This window comes from Elephas maximus, chromosome 6, assembly GCF_024166365.1.
Source record: "Elephas maximus indicus isolate mEleMax1 chromosome 6, mEleMax1 primary haplotype, whole genome shotgun sequence".
NCBI lineage: Eukaryota > Metazoa > Chordata > Mammalia > Proboscidea > Elephantidae > Elephas > Elephas maximus.
This window is the reverse complement of record NC_064824.1, coordinates 39,333,926-39,353,824: the sequence shown is the minus strand read 5'-3', so window position 1 is coordinate 39,353,824 and position 19,899 is coordinate 39,333,926. Positions and strand designations below refer to the sequence as shown.

Below are 19,899 nucleotides of genomic sequence, written 5' to 3'. Positions count from 1 at the left end.
TGATACAACCATTTTGGAAAATGATATGGCGCTTCCTTAGAAAGCTAGAAATAGAAAAACCATATGATCCAGCAATCCCACTTCTAGGATGATATCCTAGAGAAGAGTCGTCACATGAATAGACATATGTACACTGATGTTAACTGCAAAATTGTTCACAATAGCAAAAAGATGGAAACAACCTAGAAGCCCAGCCACAGATGAATGGATAAACAAACTATGGTACATACAAACAATGGAGTATTACGCAATGATTAAGAACAATGGTGAATCTGTGAAACATCTCCTAACATGGATCAATCTGGGGACCGTTATGTTGAGTGAAATAAGTCAATCACAAAAGGACAAATATTGTATGAGACCACTACCGTAAAATCTCATGAAAAGGTTTGTACACGAAAAGAAAAAATCTTTGATGGTTATGAGGGAGGGGAGGGGTGTGGATGAAAAGCACTAAATAGACAATAAGTGGGAACTTGGGTGAAGGGTAAGAAACAATAATGGGGAAGCTAGTACAGTTTGTCCAAGGCAAGGTCATGGAAGCTCACTAGACACATCCAAACTCCCTGAGGGACCAAATTGCTGGGCTAGAGTTGTGGGGACCCTGGTCTCAGGGAACATCTAGCTCAATTGGCATAATATAGTTTATAAAGAAAATGTTCTAACATTCTGCTTTGGTGAGTAGCATCTGGGGTCTTAAAAGCCTGTGAGTGGCCATCTAAGATACCCCATGGGTCTCACCCCTTCAGGAGCAAGGGAGAATGAAGAAAACTGAAAGACACAAGGAAAAAATTAGTCCAAAGGACTAATGGACAACAACTACCATGGCCTCCAACAGGCTGAGTCCAGTACAACTGGATGGTACCTGGCTACCACCACTGACTGCTCTGACAGGGATCACGATAGAGGGTCCTGGACAGAGCTGGAGAAAAATATAGAACAAAATTCTAACTTACAAAAAAAGATCAGACTTACTGGCTTGACAGAAACTGAAGAAACCCTGAGAGTATGGCCCCCAGCCACCCTTTTAGCTCAGCAATGAAGTCACTCCAGAGGTTCACCCTTCAGCCAAAGATTAAAAAAAACAGGCCCATAAAACAAAAATAAGACTAAAGGGGCACACTAGGCCAGGGACAAGGATTAGAAGGCAGGAGGGGACAGGAAAGCTGGTAATAGGGGACCCAAGGTTGAGAAGGGAGAGTGTTGACATGTCGTAGGGTTTGTTAACCAATGTCATAAAACAATACATGTACTGTTTAATGAGAAACTAGTTTGTTCTGTAAACCTTCATCTAAACAAAAAAATTATTTCTAAAAACAAAAATTCTTCAGCTGAATACTTCATCAATTTACTTTCAACTTTGCCTTTTAATAATGTAATTTTGTATGCATACAAATTATTTACAAGTATGGCTTTCTTTCTATAATTTCTACAAGAAGCACATTTTATAAAATAAAAATAACTATCATAATTATAGAAAAAAATGGCATAGAATTTGATGAAGTAATCCCAGACTTAGCATTTATGTTAAGAAAATATAAAAGAAAAGAAATCGATTAGCAATGGAAACTAATTTTAGTCTAAAACTGAAATCTACTTAAGGAAATAAAAAAAGAAGGATAAAGATGGTTTGGTACTTTTATGTTATTAAACACTGCGGTTATGCATTCTATGTTCAATTAGTAAATTGTTTATAATAAAACAAAAAAAATTCATACACTATAAAGAGTAAAATTGTGGAACAGTGTGGATCAGGTTTAAAGATTACTGTCCTCATAGACTACCATAGGCAAAGTAAATAGGTGATGAGATTTGGAGAAGATATTTCCAATGTCCAAAATTAACAAGATACTACTGGTTAGAATATATCAGGTGTTCCCACAAATCAACAACAAAAAGCAAGAAACTCAACAGAAAACAGTTAACGGTTCAGATGGAGACAATGAATGACTCAATATATGAAGTAATGTTCAACTGCAATACTAATCAGAGAAATACAAACAAAAGCAACACTGAGAACATTCTAGAGCCATCAATTTGGCAAAACTGAGAAGCTGGACAGGACATCGTTGCACCCTTCACACTCCTTCCTTGAGCTGACAAGATCTGGAGTGAGGCTGAGATAAAGGGTAAAGGAGGCACTTAAGCTGGTCTAGTCAAAGCTAGGAGTCACTGGGTGTTCTAAATGGTTAATGTACTCGGCTGCTAATGGAAAGGCTGGAGGTTTGAGTCCACCCAGAGGTACTTCAGAAGAAAGGCCTGGAGATCTACTTCCGAAAAATTGGCCGTTGAAAATCCTGTGGAGCACAGTTCTGCTCTGACACACATGGGGTCACCATGAGTTGGAATTGGCTCTACAGCGACTGGTAAAATCAAAGCCAGTGATCTCCTCCTGACACCCAGGCCAAGGTCAGCTTTTGGTGGGGAGTTGCCCAGGCTCGTAAAGCAGTTTTGAACTTGATCTTGTCTCATTATGAATCTCTCTTGGACGTTTCATGTCCCCTTCTGGGGGACAGTCTAGGACAGGATTCAGAAACACTACACGCTATCCCTGGGTAAGACTAAATATGGTCAGAAAATAGTGCTTGTTATTTAAAATTAAAATAGCTATTTCGAGTAGTGAAATCGTGGATGTTTTGTTTCCTCAACTTTCTTTCTTTTAAATAAATATATACATATTCCATCACAGCTAGCAAACAAAAGCATACTTTATTGTCTAGTGTTGGCCAGGGTGTCATTCCAGTAATGAATTGCATTACACAATTAACAGGTGTCCCATTGTGCAGCTAATTAGCACATTTATCCTATATGGCTTTTCCTGTTAGTAATACATTCATGAATAAATGCATTGTCTCCCAGTTTGAACATTTCCCACATACCTTTGTAGCTTGCATATCACCTATCACAACGCTAAGCACATAATAGGCTGAAAATATGAAAACTAAACTAGCAAAAATTGAGATGATTCTTTATTTCTAAATATCCCATATATACAACACGCCCATCACCTTTCTCTTTCCTCCTGTCAATCTCATTTTACTTTTTCTTCAAGGTTTTTGTTGTTGTTGTTTACAAGTTAATAAGAACTCCCCAGACAGGGAATTCCCCTTGTCCGATTTCTTTCACCTGCCCTGTGTTCACTGGGGACAATGGCGGTTCAGTGGTAAAATTCTTCTCTTCCATACCAGAGGCTCACATTTGATTGCCAGCCCACGTACCTGAAGCACAGCCACCACAGTGGAAGCTTGCGTGTTGCTATGATGCTGAACAGGTTTCACTGGAGCTTCCAACTAAGGCAGACTAGGAAGCAAGGCCTGGCAATCTACGTCCAAAAATCAGCCAGTGAAAACCCTATAAAACCCTATGAATCACAATGGTCCAATCCCCTTGGCCATGGGGTTTCAATAAATCAGGAGCCAACCTGACAGCAGCTAACCTCTACAACCACCCCGTATTCATCTCTCCTCAGAACACAGTAACTTCCAACTTCTTATCTGACAAATAATTTTATTTTTCATAAACATAGCTTAAATCTACCCTTTAAAAAACTATGCTCTCAATGAAACATAGGGACATTTTAATATATTGAAAATGAGTCCATTTAATCCAGTAATCTGTTAATCCCATAAATCAAGATCCATTATCTCATTTATTTATAATTATTTTTAGACTTCAAATCTCAGGAGAAAAAAAAAAAACACCTTGTTTGTATGTTCTGTGCAGTATAGAATGTAGAACTTTCTTTGAAAACTCTAATTCTGATTTAGAAAATGATGATCATAGTGAGAACAAGGGGAAATGTTATAGTCCTGTACGTTAGAGTGGAAACCCAGGTGGCATAGTGGCTAAGAGCTACAGCTGCTATCCAAAAGTTTGGCAGCTCAAATCCGTCAGACACTCCTTGGGAACTCTATGGTAGTTCTACTCTGTCCTATGAGTCGGAATTGACTTGAATACAATGGGTTTGGGGTTTTTTTTTTGGTACCTTAGGGTGGAGCCCTGGTGGCACAGTGGTTAAGAGCTATGGCTGCTAACCAAAAGGTCAGCAGTTTGAATCCACCAGTGATTCCTTGGAAACCCTGTGGGGCAGTTCTACTCTGTCCTATTGTGTCACTATGAGTAGGTATCGACTTGACAGCAATGGGCTTTTAGTTTGGTACCTTAGGACCTTGCTACCTGAACAAGAGCAATGACACAAATTGAGGATGTGAACAACTAGCATAGTTATATAAAATTGAGTTAAAGAATTTTTATTACCTTAGTTTCTTCCCTCCATCTGCAATTTTAGCTTTTTGAAGATAGCCTTCTTTTTCAACCATCTGCAAGAAGAACACATATGTTAAAACTGTGACAAAAAGACTGGAGAAACCCCAAGAATATGGCCCTTGGACATCCTTTTAGCTCAGTAATGAAGTCAGTCCTGAAGTTGATCCTTCATCCGAAGATTAGAAGGCCCATACAACAAAACAAGACTACAGGGGAACACCACCCAGCAGCAAGGACTAGGAGGCAGGAGGGAACCGGAAAGCTGGTGACAGAGAACCCAAGGTCAAGAAGGGAGCGTGTTGACATGTTGTGGAGTTGTTCACCAATGTCATAAAACAATATATGTAACAACTTTTTAATGAGAAGCTAGTTTGTTCTGGGAACCTTCATCTAAATTAAAATAAAAAAAAAAACAACTGACAAACTCCTATGCATTAATAGTCTGGATGAACTTAATGCATTCCAAGAGTCATTGCAGTGATGGAAGCTTCCAGTCATAGAACTTCATTACTAATGCATAGATAGCTTATGGGAAGTGCCTATAAGATCATAGTCATTACAAGCAGGTAAATTTCCAGAAGGCAGACTATGAAGAGGAAAGTGAATGATTTGTTAGATAGCGATACACCTTTACTCATGTTTTAATGATTTTTTGCAGTTATTATCAAGAAAATACAGAGCAAAACATGCACCAATTCAATATTTTCTACATGTACAATTCAATGACATTGATTACATTCTTCGAGTTGTACAACCATTCTCACCCTCCTTTTCAGAGTTGTTACTCCCCGTTAACATAAACTCACTGCCCCCTGAGGTTCCTATCTAATCTTTTCAGTTGCTGCTGTCAATTTGATTTCTTACAGATATATCTGAAAAGAGCATAATGCTCAAGGCAGACATTCTTCACTAGTTAAGCTAAACTATTGTTTGGTTCTAAGAAGACTTCAGGCGATATTTTTGGTTTAAAGTTTAAAGATTATCTCAGGACAATAGTTTTGGGGGTTCATCCAGTCTTCATGGCTCCAGAAAATCTGGATTCTATGGGAATTTGAAATTCTGTTCTTCATTTTCCCCATTTTGAGTTCTGTAATGGTAGCTGGGCACCATTTAGTTCTTCTGGTCTCATGACAAAGGAGGCAGTTGTTCATGGAGGCAGTTAGCCACACACCCATTTCCTCCTCCTATTCCTCACTCTCCTTCTTCCTCTGTTGCTCCAGGCAAATAGAGACCAATTTTTGTGTCTGGGATGTCTGCTCAAAAACTTTTAAGACCCCAGGAACTATGAGCTAGGAGGTAGAACAGAAACACCAGGTATGTTATTAGGCCAATTATCCAGGACGTCCCATGAAACTATGTTGCTAAACCTCCAAAGCAAGAAATCAAATCCCATGAGGCATTTGGTTGTACATAAGCTACCTCAGCTGCATTGACATTGTGGTTATTTGCTTACAAAAATGATTTTAAAAATAGTTTCTTCCTTAATTTTACCTGTCATCTTTGAGAGCTTTTTCCTTTTCACTCCTCAACCCTATTTCCCTATGTACCACTGGAGAGAGAGAGCAGAAGGAATTCAATGGAACCAGGTAAGTGAACCAACTGATACAGTATTTCATGCACTTCATTCAATTATCAAGATACGCTATAGCATCATCTCATTATCTTCTTCCACGATGGGAATTTGATTCCTGTCCTATTTATATTTATTAGCTTTCATTTTTAATACAGCTGGAAGTTTCTTAAATGAGATTCAATAGCAAAGGTTTTTTTGGGGGTTCAAGATATAACAAATAACACAACATGAATGGTGATGTATTGGCTTCCAGAAAGTCTATAATGGGTGGTTTAATTTCTTAGTGCCCTATTTCTACCACCTCATTTGCCTTACTAGGGCCCTGCTGGTGCAGTGGTTAAATGTTTGGCTGCTAACCAAAAGGTCAGCAGTTCGAATCCACCAGTCTCTCCTTTGGAAACCCTCTGGGGCAGTTCTACTCTGTCCCATAGAGTTGCTTTGAGTCAGAATTGACTTGATGGCAATGCTTTGAGTTTATCTGCCCCACACCACTATCCCAAGTCCCTAATCTGTGTCCCGTCTTTTCACTCTTACTGAGTTGCCAACACTTCTCCTGTGCTATCTGCTAAGAGCTTTAAAAAGTCACCTGGTTAATATCAGAGGACCACAATCCCCCAGTGTCATTCCATATGCTTTCTTCCCAGTTGTCATACTCTCCCTCTGCTATGCCATCTCTTCTTTGCACAGACTCCTAAATCTACTTTAAATATCAGTTTATATATCTTTTATCAGGAAGTCCTTCCATGATTCCTCTGAAATCACTTTGAAGTGCTGTCTTGAATCTCCCTTTGCCTTCTGTCATTACTGCTGTTAAACCACTTATCAGATCCGATTGTAATTGCCTGCTTATTTGGTTGCTTCTGCACCTGCACTGCTGTGAGCTCATTAAAGGCAAAGGACTATGTCTTTCACACCTGGATTCCCAGCATTTAGAGTACTTACTGCCATCAGTAGTCACAATAACAAATATTGTTTGAGTGGATGAATGAATGGATGTTTAAATCTTTACAGCAGATTCAATCAAGCAAAAAAAAAAAATCATCTGTAATGTTAAACAAATGAAAGAAAGAGATATTTGGGGGTAAATGAGTTGTGCTAACACAGTATAGTTTCACAGGTCAAACAATTCCCTGTTTACAAGGCCTACTTTGGTACAGGTGAGATCTTTTTTGGTTTGTTAATTGTATATTCCTCATACATAGTACAGTACTAAGTTTTCAAGGTGTACTTGATAAATACATTTCGATTGAATAAATGATGAACATGATAATGAAAATGACTTATGGAAATAATATGAAGTATTTTTCACATGTCTACATTTCCAGAAAAGAACTTCTTTTCCTTCAGCATACGCTCCACAAGTCTGAAAGAGTTTAAGGAAGCATCCTTGGATAATTTTAAGAAGCATGGTGTTCAATGGTCGACTTTTTGCATTTGGATACATCTGATTTGTTTTCTTTTTCCACCTTTTATTCTACATATACTGTCCCTTTTTTACGGTGTCAGGTAATCTTATTTGTCTACCCCATAAATCTTATATAAAATTGTAATATTTAACTTTGGGCATCACTGGTTTCTATAAATATTTGGAACAAAGATGATTTCAGTAGCAATTAGTATTGCAGAGGAGGTCCCTTCCTTTAAGAATGTACATTGACAAAGTGTGTTGTGCAACTACCAATGAAATTGCTTGCTTTATTTAAACTTTCTTCTGATTAAAAAAAAAAGTTATGAAAAATCGGAACTGATCTATCAAAAAGGTACAGAACCTCTCAACCCACCATGAAAAATCGGCGTATGAAATCTCAGCTAAGAATATTACTTTTGTTTGTTTTAAAATAGTCACTAAAAGACTGGTGGATGGGGCCACAATGATGTGTTATAATGATGTATTATTGATGGCTATTTCTCTAAAAACCCATTGCTGTCAAGTCGATTCCAACTCATAGTGACCTTATAGGACAGAGTAGAACTGCCTCATGGGGTTTCTAAGGAGTAGGTGGTTGATTCAAACTGTCGAACTTTTGGGTAGCAGCCAAGTTCTTAACCACTGCACAACCAGGGATGCATTCCTCTAAAAAGAGAAGGGAAATGTGAAAGGACAAAAGTGAAGTCTCTTACCGGGAGAAATCACCACAAGTAGGCTTGAGATGTAGACCACAATATTCCTTCTCCTAGAGTCTATAAGCAATATTCCCCTGGAAACCTCTGGTCCTTTCTCAGGATAGCTGAGATTCAAGTCAGTGGATGGATTTCTCATGTTAGAACATTATAAACATGAGATATTGCCATCAAACAGGCCAAGCCATTCCTACAGTTCTCAGTCAATGCAATAGAGTTACCAGTCTTGACTAACTAAACAGTTGTACCAGGAGTAGGAAGCAAGAAGAGCTGAGGAACACTTTAGTCATCCTCTCTCAACTCACTTTCCAGAGTTCAAGCTGCCTTTCAGGCCATTAGAAGAACCTCATGTACTTCTCTACTATGTACTATTACCTACTACTGCCATGCATTTTTTTTACATATATGCTTTTCTTGTTGTCGTTGTTGTTGTTAGCTGAACCCAGTTGATTCTAGCTCATGGCGACTCCATGTGTGCAGAGTAGAACTGTTCCATAGGGTTTTCAAGGCTGTGACCTTTCAGAAACAGCTCACCAGGCCTGTCTTCTGAAGCATCTCTGGGTGGGTTTGAAATGTCAGCTTTTCATCTAGTAGTCTTGTGCTTAACCCTTTGCATCACCCAAGGGCTCCATATGCATTTCTACATGTAGTCATATACATGTACTAGTCTCATACTTATTTCCACTTTGGGGATCAGGAGTTCATTTCTTTCCATTGTCTCTTGTACATGATGTCCATTCATTCATTCTTTCAATAAATTTTCAATGAGTAACTCCCTACAGTCCCCAAAACGCAAGATATTTTGCTTCCATGGGACTGTAAAGATTAATAGGCCAGCCATGATCTTTATAGATGTTTGCACTCTTGCAAGCTCACATTCAAGGTACTCTTATTCCTCTTTTTAAGTGATAGCATACCCCCTCTAGCCATCTCAGGGACTCAGGCCAGCTTTTGCCCGGATAGAAAGCTCCAGTAAGGCTTCTCCAATTAAATCATTGCATTGTGTTTTATCCCATGCTAGCAAGAAAAGCTTCTATGATATACTATATTATTCCTTGGTATATTCCACGATATACCTTATTATTCCTTCTCATCATATTTTGAAAACCTTACAAAGTTCAAGGCACTAGAAATCAGTTATTCTGTGAAGCTCATAGTGAGCTGAAAAAAGTATTAGAGCAAACAGAAGATTTTTTATGTGGGTTTATACATGGTACTTTACTAATTATTCTAATTAATTATTTATACTTTATGTTAATCCCATGTCTGAAAGGACAATAATCTATAAATTATAGTTGAGTAGGTCGGGACTCAGATGCTTTTTTCTCTAGTAATTTACAAAATTTAAACATAGTTTTATATCTAAATTTAGGATTCTATATGCCAAGATCCAGGGCAGATTGAAGTTTTTTAAAGCAGTTGTACTCCCTAAACTATTCATACCTAAGAACATCAATTTTTAGATGTTAAGTCTGGGTTCTTGAGCTATTTGTCCAATGTCCCCTAGAAACACTATTTAACCTTAAGTGGTATGAAAGATTAGTAATTTGTCTAGATTGGATGCCAGCCAGTCTGTTGGCATTGAGGAAGTGCTCATCAGACACAACCGTGCTGAGATACAGATGAGAAGAATGAATGGCAGTAGGATACCCAGACAGCACCTGTTTATCAACCTAAGTTGGATGCAATGGACAAGCCAGGAGTAGAGAAAACAACCTTTGATTAATGATAAAAATACTCAAAGAAAGATCAGCCTGGGCTATAATCACAAGTATAGACACTGTCATTTTTTATGTGAAGGTTCTGTTTTTCTCAGACACAAGAAGTATAATTCCAAACAACCGATTTCTCTACGCCACTCTACCCAACAGTATAAGTTTTTAAAATGGAAATTCATCGATTTTGACAAAGACTTTCATCAGGTTTTGATGAGAGGGGATTAGCTTTTAACACCAAACCACGTGGTACTTACGCGTTATATTTGCTCTGCTAATGTATTTAAGTTGTTGTTCTCCTTTCTTCTGATTCAGTGTTCATTAACATCTTCTGACTCCTTATTTACCATCTTGGGTACTTCGATTTAGAATGTGGATGACTTAGAATCATATATCCCTCATTGCAAATATATACTTCAGAATTATAGTTTATACGTCGGATTCTTACAAATTTATTTACCATGAAATAGTCAGTCCCAAGGGCTCATCATCTCAGATAACACCAATAATATTGATAAATTTTATTTTCTGGACCCACAGAGGTGAGACAGACCCTAACTCTGAACGATGTGAGCCCTTCCAAGCCCTGCCTGTGATACTTGCTGGATGACTAATTGGTCTTCTATGAGAACTTTGCATCATCTCCATGTAATTAAACCCTAGGCCACTGTGGTTTTCAAGCAGATTCAGCATTCAATTATTTTCCAGTTTAATAATGAGGCACCTAAAATATTTTTTTCTGAACTTTTAATTGATTATAGTACTTTGGGTCAATTCTTGTTTTTTTTTTTTAATTTTTTTTTAATTAACTTTCATTGAGCTCGCTCAAGTGAACATTTACAAATCAAGTCAGACTGTCACATATAAGTTTATATACACCTTACTCCGTTCTCCCACTTGCTCTCCCCCTAATGAGTCAGCCCTTCCAGTCTCTCCTTTCGTGACAATTTTGCCAGCTTCCAACTCTCTCTATCCTCCTATTCCCCCTCCAGACAGGAGATGCCAACACAGTCTCAAGTGTCCATCTGATATCATTAGCTCACTCTTCATCAGCATCTCTCTCCTACCCACTGTCCAGTCCCTTTCATGACTGCTGAGTTGTCTTCGGGAAGGGTTCCTGTCCTGGGCCAACAGAAGGTTTGGGGACCATGACTGCCGGGATTCCTCTAGTCTCAGTCAGACCATTAAGTATGGTCTTTTTGTGAGAATTTGGGGTCTGCGCCCCACTGATCTCCTGCTCCCTCAGGGGTTCTCTGATGCACTCCCTGCCAGGGCAGTCATCAGTCGTAGCCGGCCACCATCTAGTTCTTCTGGTCTCAGGATGATGTAAGTCTCTAGTTCATGTGGCCCTTTCTGTCTCTTGGGCTCATAGTTATCGTGTGACCTTGGTGTTCTTCATTCTCCTTTGATCCAGGTGGGTTGAGACCAATTGATACATCTTAGATGGCCGCTCGTTAGCATTTAAGACCCCAGACGCCACATTTCAAAGTGGGATGCGAAAGTTTTCATAATAGAATTATTTTGCCAATTGACTTAGAAGTCCCCTTAAGCCATAGTCCCCAAACACCCGCCCTTGCTCCGCTGACCTTTGAACTATTCAGTTTATCCTGGAAACTTCTTTGCTTTTGGTCCAGTCCACTCCAGTTGAGCTGACCTTCCATGTATTGAGTATTGTCCTTCCCTTCACCTAAAGCAGTTCTTATCTACTAATTAATCAGTAAAAAACCCTCTCCCACCCTCCCTCCCTCCCCACCTCGTAACCACAAAAGTATGTGTTCTTCTCAGTTTATACTATTTCTCAAGATCTTACAATAGTGGTCTTATACAATATTTGTCCTTTTGCCTCTGACTAATTTCGCTCAGCATAATGCCTTCCAGGTTCTTCCATGTTATGAAATGTTTCATAGATTCGTCACTGTTCTTTATTGATGCATAGTATTCCATTGTGTGAATATACCACAATTTATTTACCCATTCAGCAGTTGATGGACACCTTGGTTGCTTCCAGCTTTTTGCTATTGTAAACGGTGCTGCAATAAACATGGATGTGCATATATCTGTTTGTGTGAAGGCTCTTATTTCTCTAGGGTATATTCCGAGGAGTGGGATTTCTGGGTTGTATGGTAGTTCTATTTCTAACTGTTTAAGATATCGCCAGATAGATTTCCAAAGTGGTTGTACCATTTTACATTCCCACCAGCAGTGTATAAGAGCTCCAATCTCTCTGCAGCCTCTCCAGCATTTATTATTTTGTGTTTTTTGGATTAATGCCAGCCTTGTTGGAGTGACATGGAATCTCATCGTAGTTTTAATTTGCATTTCTCTAATGGCTAATGATTGAGAGCATTTTCTCATGTATCTGTTAGCTGCCTAAATATCTTCTTTAGTGAAGTGTGTGTTCATATCCTTTGCCCACTTCTTGATTGGGTTGTTTGTCTTTTTGTGGTTGAGTTTTGACAAAATCATATAGATTTTAGAGATTAGGCGCTGGTCGGAGATGTCATAGCTGAAAATTCTTTCCCAGTCTGTAGGTGGTCTTTTTACTCTTTTGGTGAAGTCTTTAGATGAGCATAGGTGTTTAATTTTTAGGAGCTCCCAGTTATCTGGTTTCTCTTTGTCATTTTTGGTAATGTTTTGTATTCTGTTTATGCCTTGTATTAGGGCTCCTAACGTTGTCCCTATTTTTTCTTCCATGATCTTTATCGTTTTAGTCTTTATGTTTAGGTCTTTGATCCACTTGGAGTTGGTTTTTGTGCATGGTGTGAGGTATGGGTCCTGTTTCATTTTTTTGCAGATGGATATCCAGTTATGCCAGCACCATTTGTTAAAAAGACTATCTTTTCCCCAATTAACTGAAACAGGGCCTTTGTCAAATATCAGCTGCTCATATGTGGATGGATTTATATCTGGGTTCTCAATTTTGTTCCACCGGTCTGTATGTCTGTTGTTGTACCAGTACCAGGCTGTTTTGACTACTGTGGCTGTATAATAGGTTCTGAAATCAGGTAGAGTGAGGCCTCCCACTTTCTTCTTCTTTTTCAGTAATGCTTTGCTTATCCGAGGCTTCTTTCCCTTCCATATGAAGTCGGTGATTTGTTTCTCTATAACGTTAAAAAATGACATTGGAATTTGGATCGGAAGTGCATTCTATGTATAGATGGCTTTTGGTAGAATAGACATTTTTACTATGTTAAGTCTTCCTATCCATGAGCAAGGTATGTTTTTCCACTTAAGTATGTCCTTTTTAATTTCTTGTAGTAGTGCTTTGTAGTTTTCTTTGTATAGGTCTTTTACATCCTTGGTAAGATTTATTCCTAAGTATTTTATCTTCTTGTGGGCTACTGTGAATGGTATTGATTTGGTGATTTCCTCTTCAATGTTCTTTTTGTTGATGTAGAGGAGTCCAAGTGATTTTTGTATGTTTATCTTTTAACCTGAGACTCTTCCAAACTCTTCTATTAGTTTCAGTAGTTTTCTGGAGGATTTCTTAGGGTTTTCTGTGGATAAGATCATGTCATCTGCAAATAGAGATAATTTTACTTCCTCCTTGCCAATCCCGATGCCCTTTATTTCTTTGTCTAGCCTAATTGCTCTGGCTAGGACTTCTAGCACAATATTGAATAAGAGCGGTGATAAAGGGCATCCTTGTCTGGTTCCCGTTCTCAAGGGAAATGCTTTCAGGCTCTCTCCATTTAGAGTGATGTTGGCTGTTGGCTTTGTATATAAAAAAAAAAAAAAAGTATAGATGCCCTTTATTATGTTGAGGAATTTTCCTTCAATTCATATTTTGCTGAGAGTTTTTATCATAAATGGGTGTTGGACTTTGTCAAATGCCTTTTCTGCATCAATTGATAAGATCATGTGGTTTTTGTCTTTTGTTTTATTTATATGGTGGATTACATTAATGGTTTTTCTAATATTAAACCAGCCTTGCATACCTGGTATAAATCCCACTTGGTCGTGGTGAATTATTTTTTTGATATGTTGTTGAATTCTATTGGCTAGAATTTTGTTGAGGATTTTTGCATCTATGTTCATGAGGGATATAGGTCTGTAATTTTCTTTTTTTGTGATATCTTTACCTGGTTTTGGTATCAGGGAGATGGTGGCTTCATAGAATGAGTTAGGTAGTATTCCGTCATTTTCTATGCTTTGAAATACCTTTAGTAGTAGTGGTGTTAACTCTTCTCTGAAAGTTTGGTAGAACTCTGCAGTATAGCCATCCGGGCCAGGGCTTTTTTTTGTTGGGAGTTTTTTGATTACCGTTTCAATCTCTTTTTTTGTTATGGGACTATTTAGTTGTTCTACTTCTGATTGTGTTAGTTTAGGTAGGTAGTGTTTTTCCAGGAATTCATCCATCTCTTCTAGGTTTGCAAATTTGTTAGAATATAATTTTTCATAATAATCTGTTATGATTCTTTTAATTTCAGTTGGGTCTGTTGTGGTGTGGCCCTTCTCTTTTCTTATTCGGGTTATTTGTTTCTTTTCCTATATTTCTTTAGTCAGTCTGGCCAATGGTTTATCAATTTTGTTAATTTTTTCAAAGAACCAGCTTTTGGCTTTGTTAATTCTTTCAATTGTTTTTATTTTTTTTTAATTCATTTAGTTTTTTTTTTTTTTTAATTCATTTAGTTCAGCTCTAATTTTTATTATTTGTTTTCTTCTGGTGCCTGATGGATTCTTTTGTTGCTCACTTTCTATTTGTTCAAGTTGTAGGGACAGTTCTCTGATTTTGGCTCTTTCTTGTTTTTGTATGTGTGCATTTATCGACATAAATTGGCCTCTGAGCACTGCTTTTGCTGTGTCCCAGAGGTTTTGATAGGAAGTATTTTCATTCTCGTTGCATTCTATGAATTTCCTTATTCCCTCCTTAAGGTCTTCTATAACCCAGTCTTTTTTCAGGAGGGTATTGTTCAGTTTCCAAGTATTTGATTTCTTTTCCCTAATTTTTCTGTTATTGATTTCCACTTTTATGGCCTTGTGGTCTGAGAAGATGCTTTGTAATATTTCGATGTTTTGGATTCTGCAAAGGTTTTTTTTTATGACCTAATATGTGGTCTATTCTAGAGAATGTTCCATGTGCACTAGAAAAAAAAGTATACTTTGCAGCAGTTGGGTGGAGAGTTCTGTATAAGTCAATGAGGTCAAGTTGGTTGATTGTTTTAATTAGGTCTTCCGTGTCTCTATTGAGCTTCTTACTGGATGTCCTGTCCTTCTCCGGAAGTGGTGTGTTGAAGTCTCCTACTATAATTGTGGAGGTGTCTATCTCACTTTTCAGTTCCGTTAAAATTTGATTTATGTATCTTGCAGCCCTGTCATTGGGTGCATAAATATTTAATATGGTTATATCTTCCTGGTCAATTGTCCCTTTTATCATTATGTAGTGTTCTTCTTTATCCTTTGTGGTGGGTTTAAGTTTAAAGTCTATTTTGTCAGAAATTAATATTGGTACTCCTCTTCATTTTGCTTATTGTTTGCTTGATATATTTTTTTCCATCCTTTGAGTTTTAGTTTGTTTGTGTTTCTAAGTCCAAGGTGTGTCTCTTGTAGGCAGCATATAGACGGATCGTGCTTCTTTATCCAGTCTGAAACTCTCTGTCTCTTTATTGGTGCTTTTAGTCCATTTACATTCAGTGTAATTATAGATAAGTAAGTGTTTAGTGTTGTCATTTTGATGCCTTTTTATGTGTGTTGTTGACAATTTCATTTTTCCACTTACTGTTTTGTGCTGAGACGTTTTTCTTTGTAAATTGTGAGATCCTCATTTTCATAGTATTTGACTTTATGTTTGCTAAGTCGTTATGTTTTTCTTGGTTTTTATTTTGAGTTATGGAGTTGTTATACCTCTTTGTGGTTACCTTAATATTTACCCCTATTTTTCTAAGTAAAAACCTGACTTGTATTGTTCTGTATCGCCTTGCATCCCTCTCCATATGGCAGTTCTATGCCACCTGTATTTAGTCCCTCTTTTTGATTATTGTGATCTTTTACATATTGACTTCAATGATTCCGTTTTGAGCATTTATTTTTTTTAATTAATCTTAATTTGTTTTTGCGATTTCCCTATTTGAGTTGATATCAGGATGTTCTGTTCTGTGACCTTATGTTGTGCTGGTATCTGATATTACTGGTTTTCTGACCAATTTCCTTTAGTATTTCTTGTAGCTTTGGTTTGGTTTTTGCAAATTCTCTAAGCTTGTGTTTATCTGTAAATATCTTAATTTCGCCTTCATACTTCAGAGAGAGTTTTGCTGGATATGTGATCCTTGGCTGGACGCCGGCTCCAGGCTCCGAAAACAGTCACTGCTTCCCTGTAGTTGTTCGTTTTCCGTCTCTGTCACTCAGGTCAACTCTTTAAATCTGTGTTTGTTGTTCAGGGTTCGTAGATTGTCGTGTATGTGATCGATTCACTTGTTTTTCCGAGTCTTTGTTGCCAGAGGGATCCGAGGTAGCGTCTACCTAGTCAGCCATCTTTGCCCCCCCAATTCTTGTTTGTTTTGATGGTTTTTTAAAAAATGAGGACACAATCTTATTTGGTTACATCCTTTCACCTCTGCCTGATATGTTACTTTCCATCTTAAATCTCTGCTTCTTTACAAGCAGTAAAATAGCTATTTCTCTCTTTCATCTTTCCTTTGGCTTTCCTTTTCTTCACATTCTTTTCAGAGTGCACCCCTTTCCTCTTAGGGACTCATTGCTTATGTATTTCTTCATAGCCTGCAATTATTTCTATGCTGTCTCTGTCTTTGTTGCTATATTGAATCTTTTGACCATATGTGTGGACTAGTGGTGGACACAAGCTATTAAGAACATCAACAAAAGCAGAAACAAAATCAGATTAAAATCCAACTGATCTGTAGCTAATATAATACTAATAGTTTTTCAGAATTAATTTTAGAAGTACCTTACACTTAGCTCCAGAATGAAATATGACGCTTAAAGAAACATGCAGGATGCTTTGCCTAATAGCATACTCATAAAAAGTGGTCAATCAGAATTCTCAGGTGGAATACAAGGATTGCATGAAAAGGAGAGCTGAATAAAAGCAAAGAAAAATGAGTCTGTTTCACACATGAGGGAAGCCCAGAAAAGCGCAAATATAAATTCCCAAAGAAGGTCTTGAAAACCTGGTCTTGATTTCAAGCCCCAGAATTAGGTATGGTTGGCTCATTATAACCTGTTTATATCCTTATATATGTGTGTGTGTATATATATATACCCATTTGCCATCCAGTTGATTCTTACTCATATTGACACCGTGTGACAGAGTAGAACTGCCCCATAGGGTCTCCAGGGCTGTAATCTTCACAAAAAGAAGACTGCCACATTTTTCTCTCATGGAGCAGCTGGTGAGTTTGAACTGCCTGCTGACCTTTTTGTTAGCAGCCAAGAGCTTAACCACTGCACCACCAGGGCTCCTTCATATATATATATATACACACACGCATATATATGTATATATACATGTTATGCAAAGCTTCATATATATATATGCATATATATATGTTATGCAAAGCTTTTACGGATATTCTCCCTTTTTCTCTTTCTCGGGATGAGAAAACATGTTGAGATTTAGGGATTGGTGATTGGCTAAATGTCTTGAACCATATTTTAAACGTTGGGCTTGGCAAAGCACACACTACGTTTCGCCAAGTGCATTTCCACATCATTTTTAAACCCCTGTGTATTTCACGGAAAATTTTATGCATGTGCCTTTGATTTATTTGCCCCAACTCACCAAAATATCATTTTGTAAAAGTTATTGGATGTTCTTAGAACTCCCACAAGCCTTTTTTCTGTGCCTTTCCTCTTGCAAAGGTGTGTTCCATTTGATTATCACCAAGAAATTCAGGTTCTGTTTGGGAGGTGGCTGATGAGGGAACATCTTTGTATCTCAATAACTTTCTTCTTTCGTCTGGAGGCCTTCTCTGTGTCCCACCTTTCCTTCTCCTCTTCCGTTTCTCTTTTCTTCTCTCCTGAATTCTATTTCTTTGTGTCTTTGATATAAATATATTGCTCTTTCTCTCCCCGACACTGGAGTTCAGTGAGAATGGCCTTCCCGGTTACTGTCCAGGCAACCTATTACTGTAATTCGATAGTTTTGTTATAACCTAATTTGAGACCAGGCAGTAGAGAAGGAAGGATTGCTCAATGTTAAAAGCTTTTTGTTGTTACTGTTGTGTCTGTATTTTTTTTTTTTTTTCTACTCTAGATTTAAGTGAGCTTCAAATGTGAGCCTGGATGGGAGAATGTATTATAACTTGTTTTTATGTTTCAGTGATTTCCAAATTCCATATGATAACTCAAGGCTCCTGGTGATCTGAGCACTGCCTCCTTCTCAGCCATGACTTCTGCCTCATTTTCCACTTTCCCTGTATTCTATCCTCTATGGCCTTCTTGTAGTTTTGGAAATGTAGCAACTTTTTTTCACCTTCAGGCCTTTGCACTTGTTTTTCCTTCTGCTTGGAACATTCCTCTTCCATTTCTTTGCTTGGCTAACTCCTATCCATCCTGCAAATCTCATCTTCAATGCCCCTTTCAAAGAGTGCTTTCATAATTACCTAAAATAAGGTAGATTTTCCCTCTTTCACTGAAACATGTTCTTCTTCATAACACATTTTCTAACTTGCATATACCGAATTATGTGTGCCTTTATTTTTTTTTTATTTGATTAATATCTCCCTGCATCACTAGGACAACAGCTCCTAGAGGAAAAGGACATGTCTATTTAGCATATCATTGCACACCCCAAATCCAGCACAGTGCTAGCACAGTGATGACCTCAACAATTACTTGAATTAATAAACACACTCCTGCTTCAGAAAAGGATGGACACATAAATCAATGAACATTAAGACAGTTTCTATTGGAATTATTTAAATTTATAAGTTCTCATGAACATACAATATATAAAAATATTGAATTAGACTGCCAAAAGAACTAACAAATCTGTCTTGGAAGTAGTACAGTCAGAATGCTCCTTAGAAGCAAAGATGGCGAGACTAGTCTTACATACTGTGGACATGTTATCAAGTGGGATCAGTACCTGGAGAAGGACATCACGCTTGGTAAAGTAGAGGGTCAGCAAAATAGAGGAAGACCCTCAATGACATGGATTGACACAGTGGCTGCAACAATGGGCTCAAGCAGAACAACGATTTTGAGGATGGCTTAGGACCGGTCAGTGTTTCGATCTGTGGTACAAAGGGTTGCTATGAATTGGAACCAACAAAATGGCACCTAACAACAACATTAACATACTATCAGCTTGAAGGTTTGGGAGGATGTTGTTCCAGAAAACCTAATCTGATCATATTAGAGGAGAATTTTGAAAGACTGCAGAGCTTTTGGAAATGTTTGCAATTTGAGGAAAGCACAGCCTGATCGAGAGAACTGTTTTCCCAAGTGGCTGTTCTTTGTTTTCAAATAAGAAAACACTGTCTGCTCACAATGTCTTTCATCCTCAAAGTCCTCCCAAGTATTAATTAATCCACAAAATGATATCTGGCTCTGAAAGGTAGAATCTGTGACTTAAGGTTTATCTGCACAAGCCTGCTTTGCCCCCAAGCCACGGTAACTTCCTGAGCTCTGTCCGAACTCCTTCAGCTCCGGAGGCAGCAGATGACTCTCTAAAACCGGCCACAGGCTTTGGACTCCTGCAGGGTTCTCCACAGACATGCTTATACTCTTTTGGTAAAAATAAAGAAGGTAAAGATTTAACATGTTATAAGCAGGGTTATTTTTCCTGAACATTTTTTTTAAGGGAACAAGGGAGAGTGTCCTGAAGATAGGTCTCCTGAATAGTGATAATATGGAGTATACAAGATCAGGAAACAAAATGCCTATTAGTATATTCGATATTTGATGTATGATAGCTTCAACACATGATAGCACCTTGTTAAGCAGCCACATGGAATCTCAGAAAATAATTTAGGTCTCTATATCTCACTGAAAGCATATGAATTTGTATACTGTGTAGCATAAATAACTTCACCTATCATTGAACTATGTAGTTTTTAGTTTATTTTATTTATTGTACTTTAGATGAAGGTTTACAGAACAGACTAGCTTCTCATTAAATAGTGCACATATTGTTTTGAACTAGGTAGTTTTCACAATGAGATTTTTGACTCTAATAAGGAATGTGTTTTTGCCAATATTTGAGAAAAATGAATGATTCCTCTGTTTAACCATGTTAATAATAATCTACTTTATTAAAGAGAA

General features: G+C 37.8%; 1 protein-coding gene across 1 annotated transcript in view; it reads right to left on the bottom strand.

The window, feature by feature from the left end:
• ARHGAP15 (Rho GTPase activating protein 15) overlaps positions 1-19,899 on the bottom strand; it is a 710,489-nt gene that overhangs the window by 607,212 nt on the left and 83,378 nt on the right. The window contains exon 4 of the mRNA XM_049887125.1: positions 4,258-4,319. Coding sequence (XP_049743082.1) covers positions 4,258-4,319 — 62 coding nt within the window. The remainder of the gene's footprint in view (positions 1-4,257; positions 4,320-19,899) is intronic.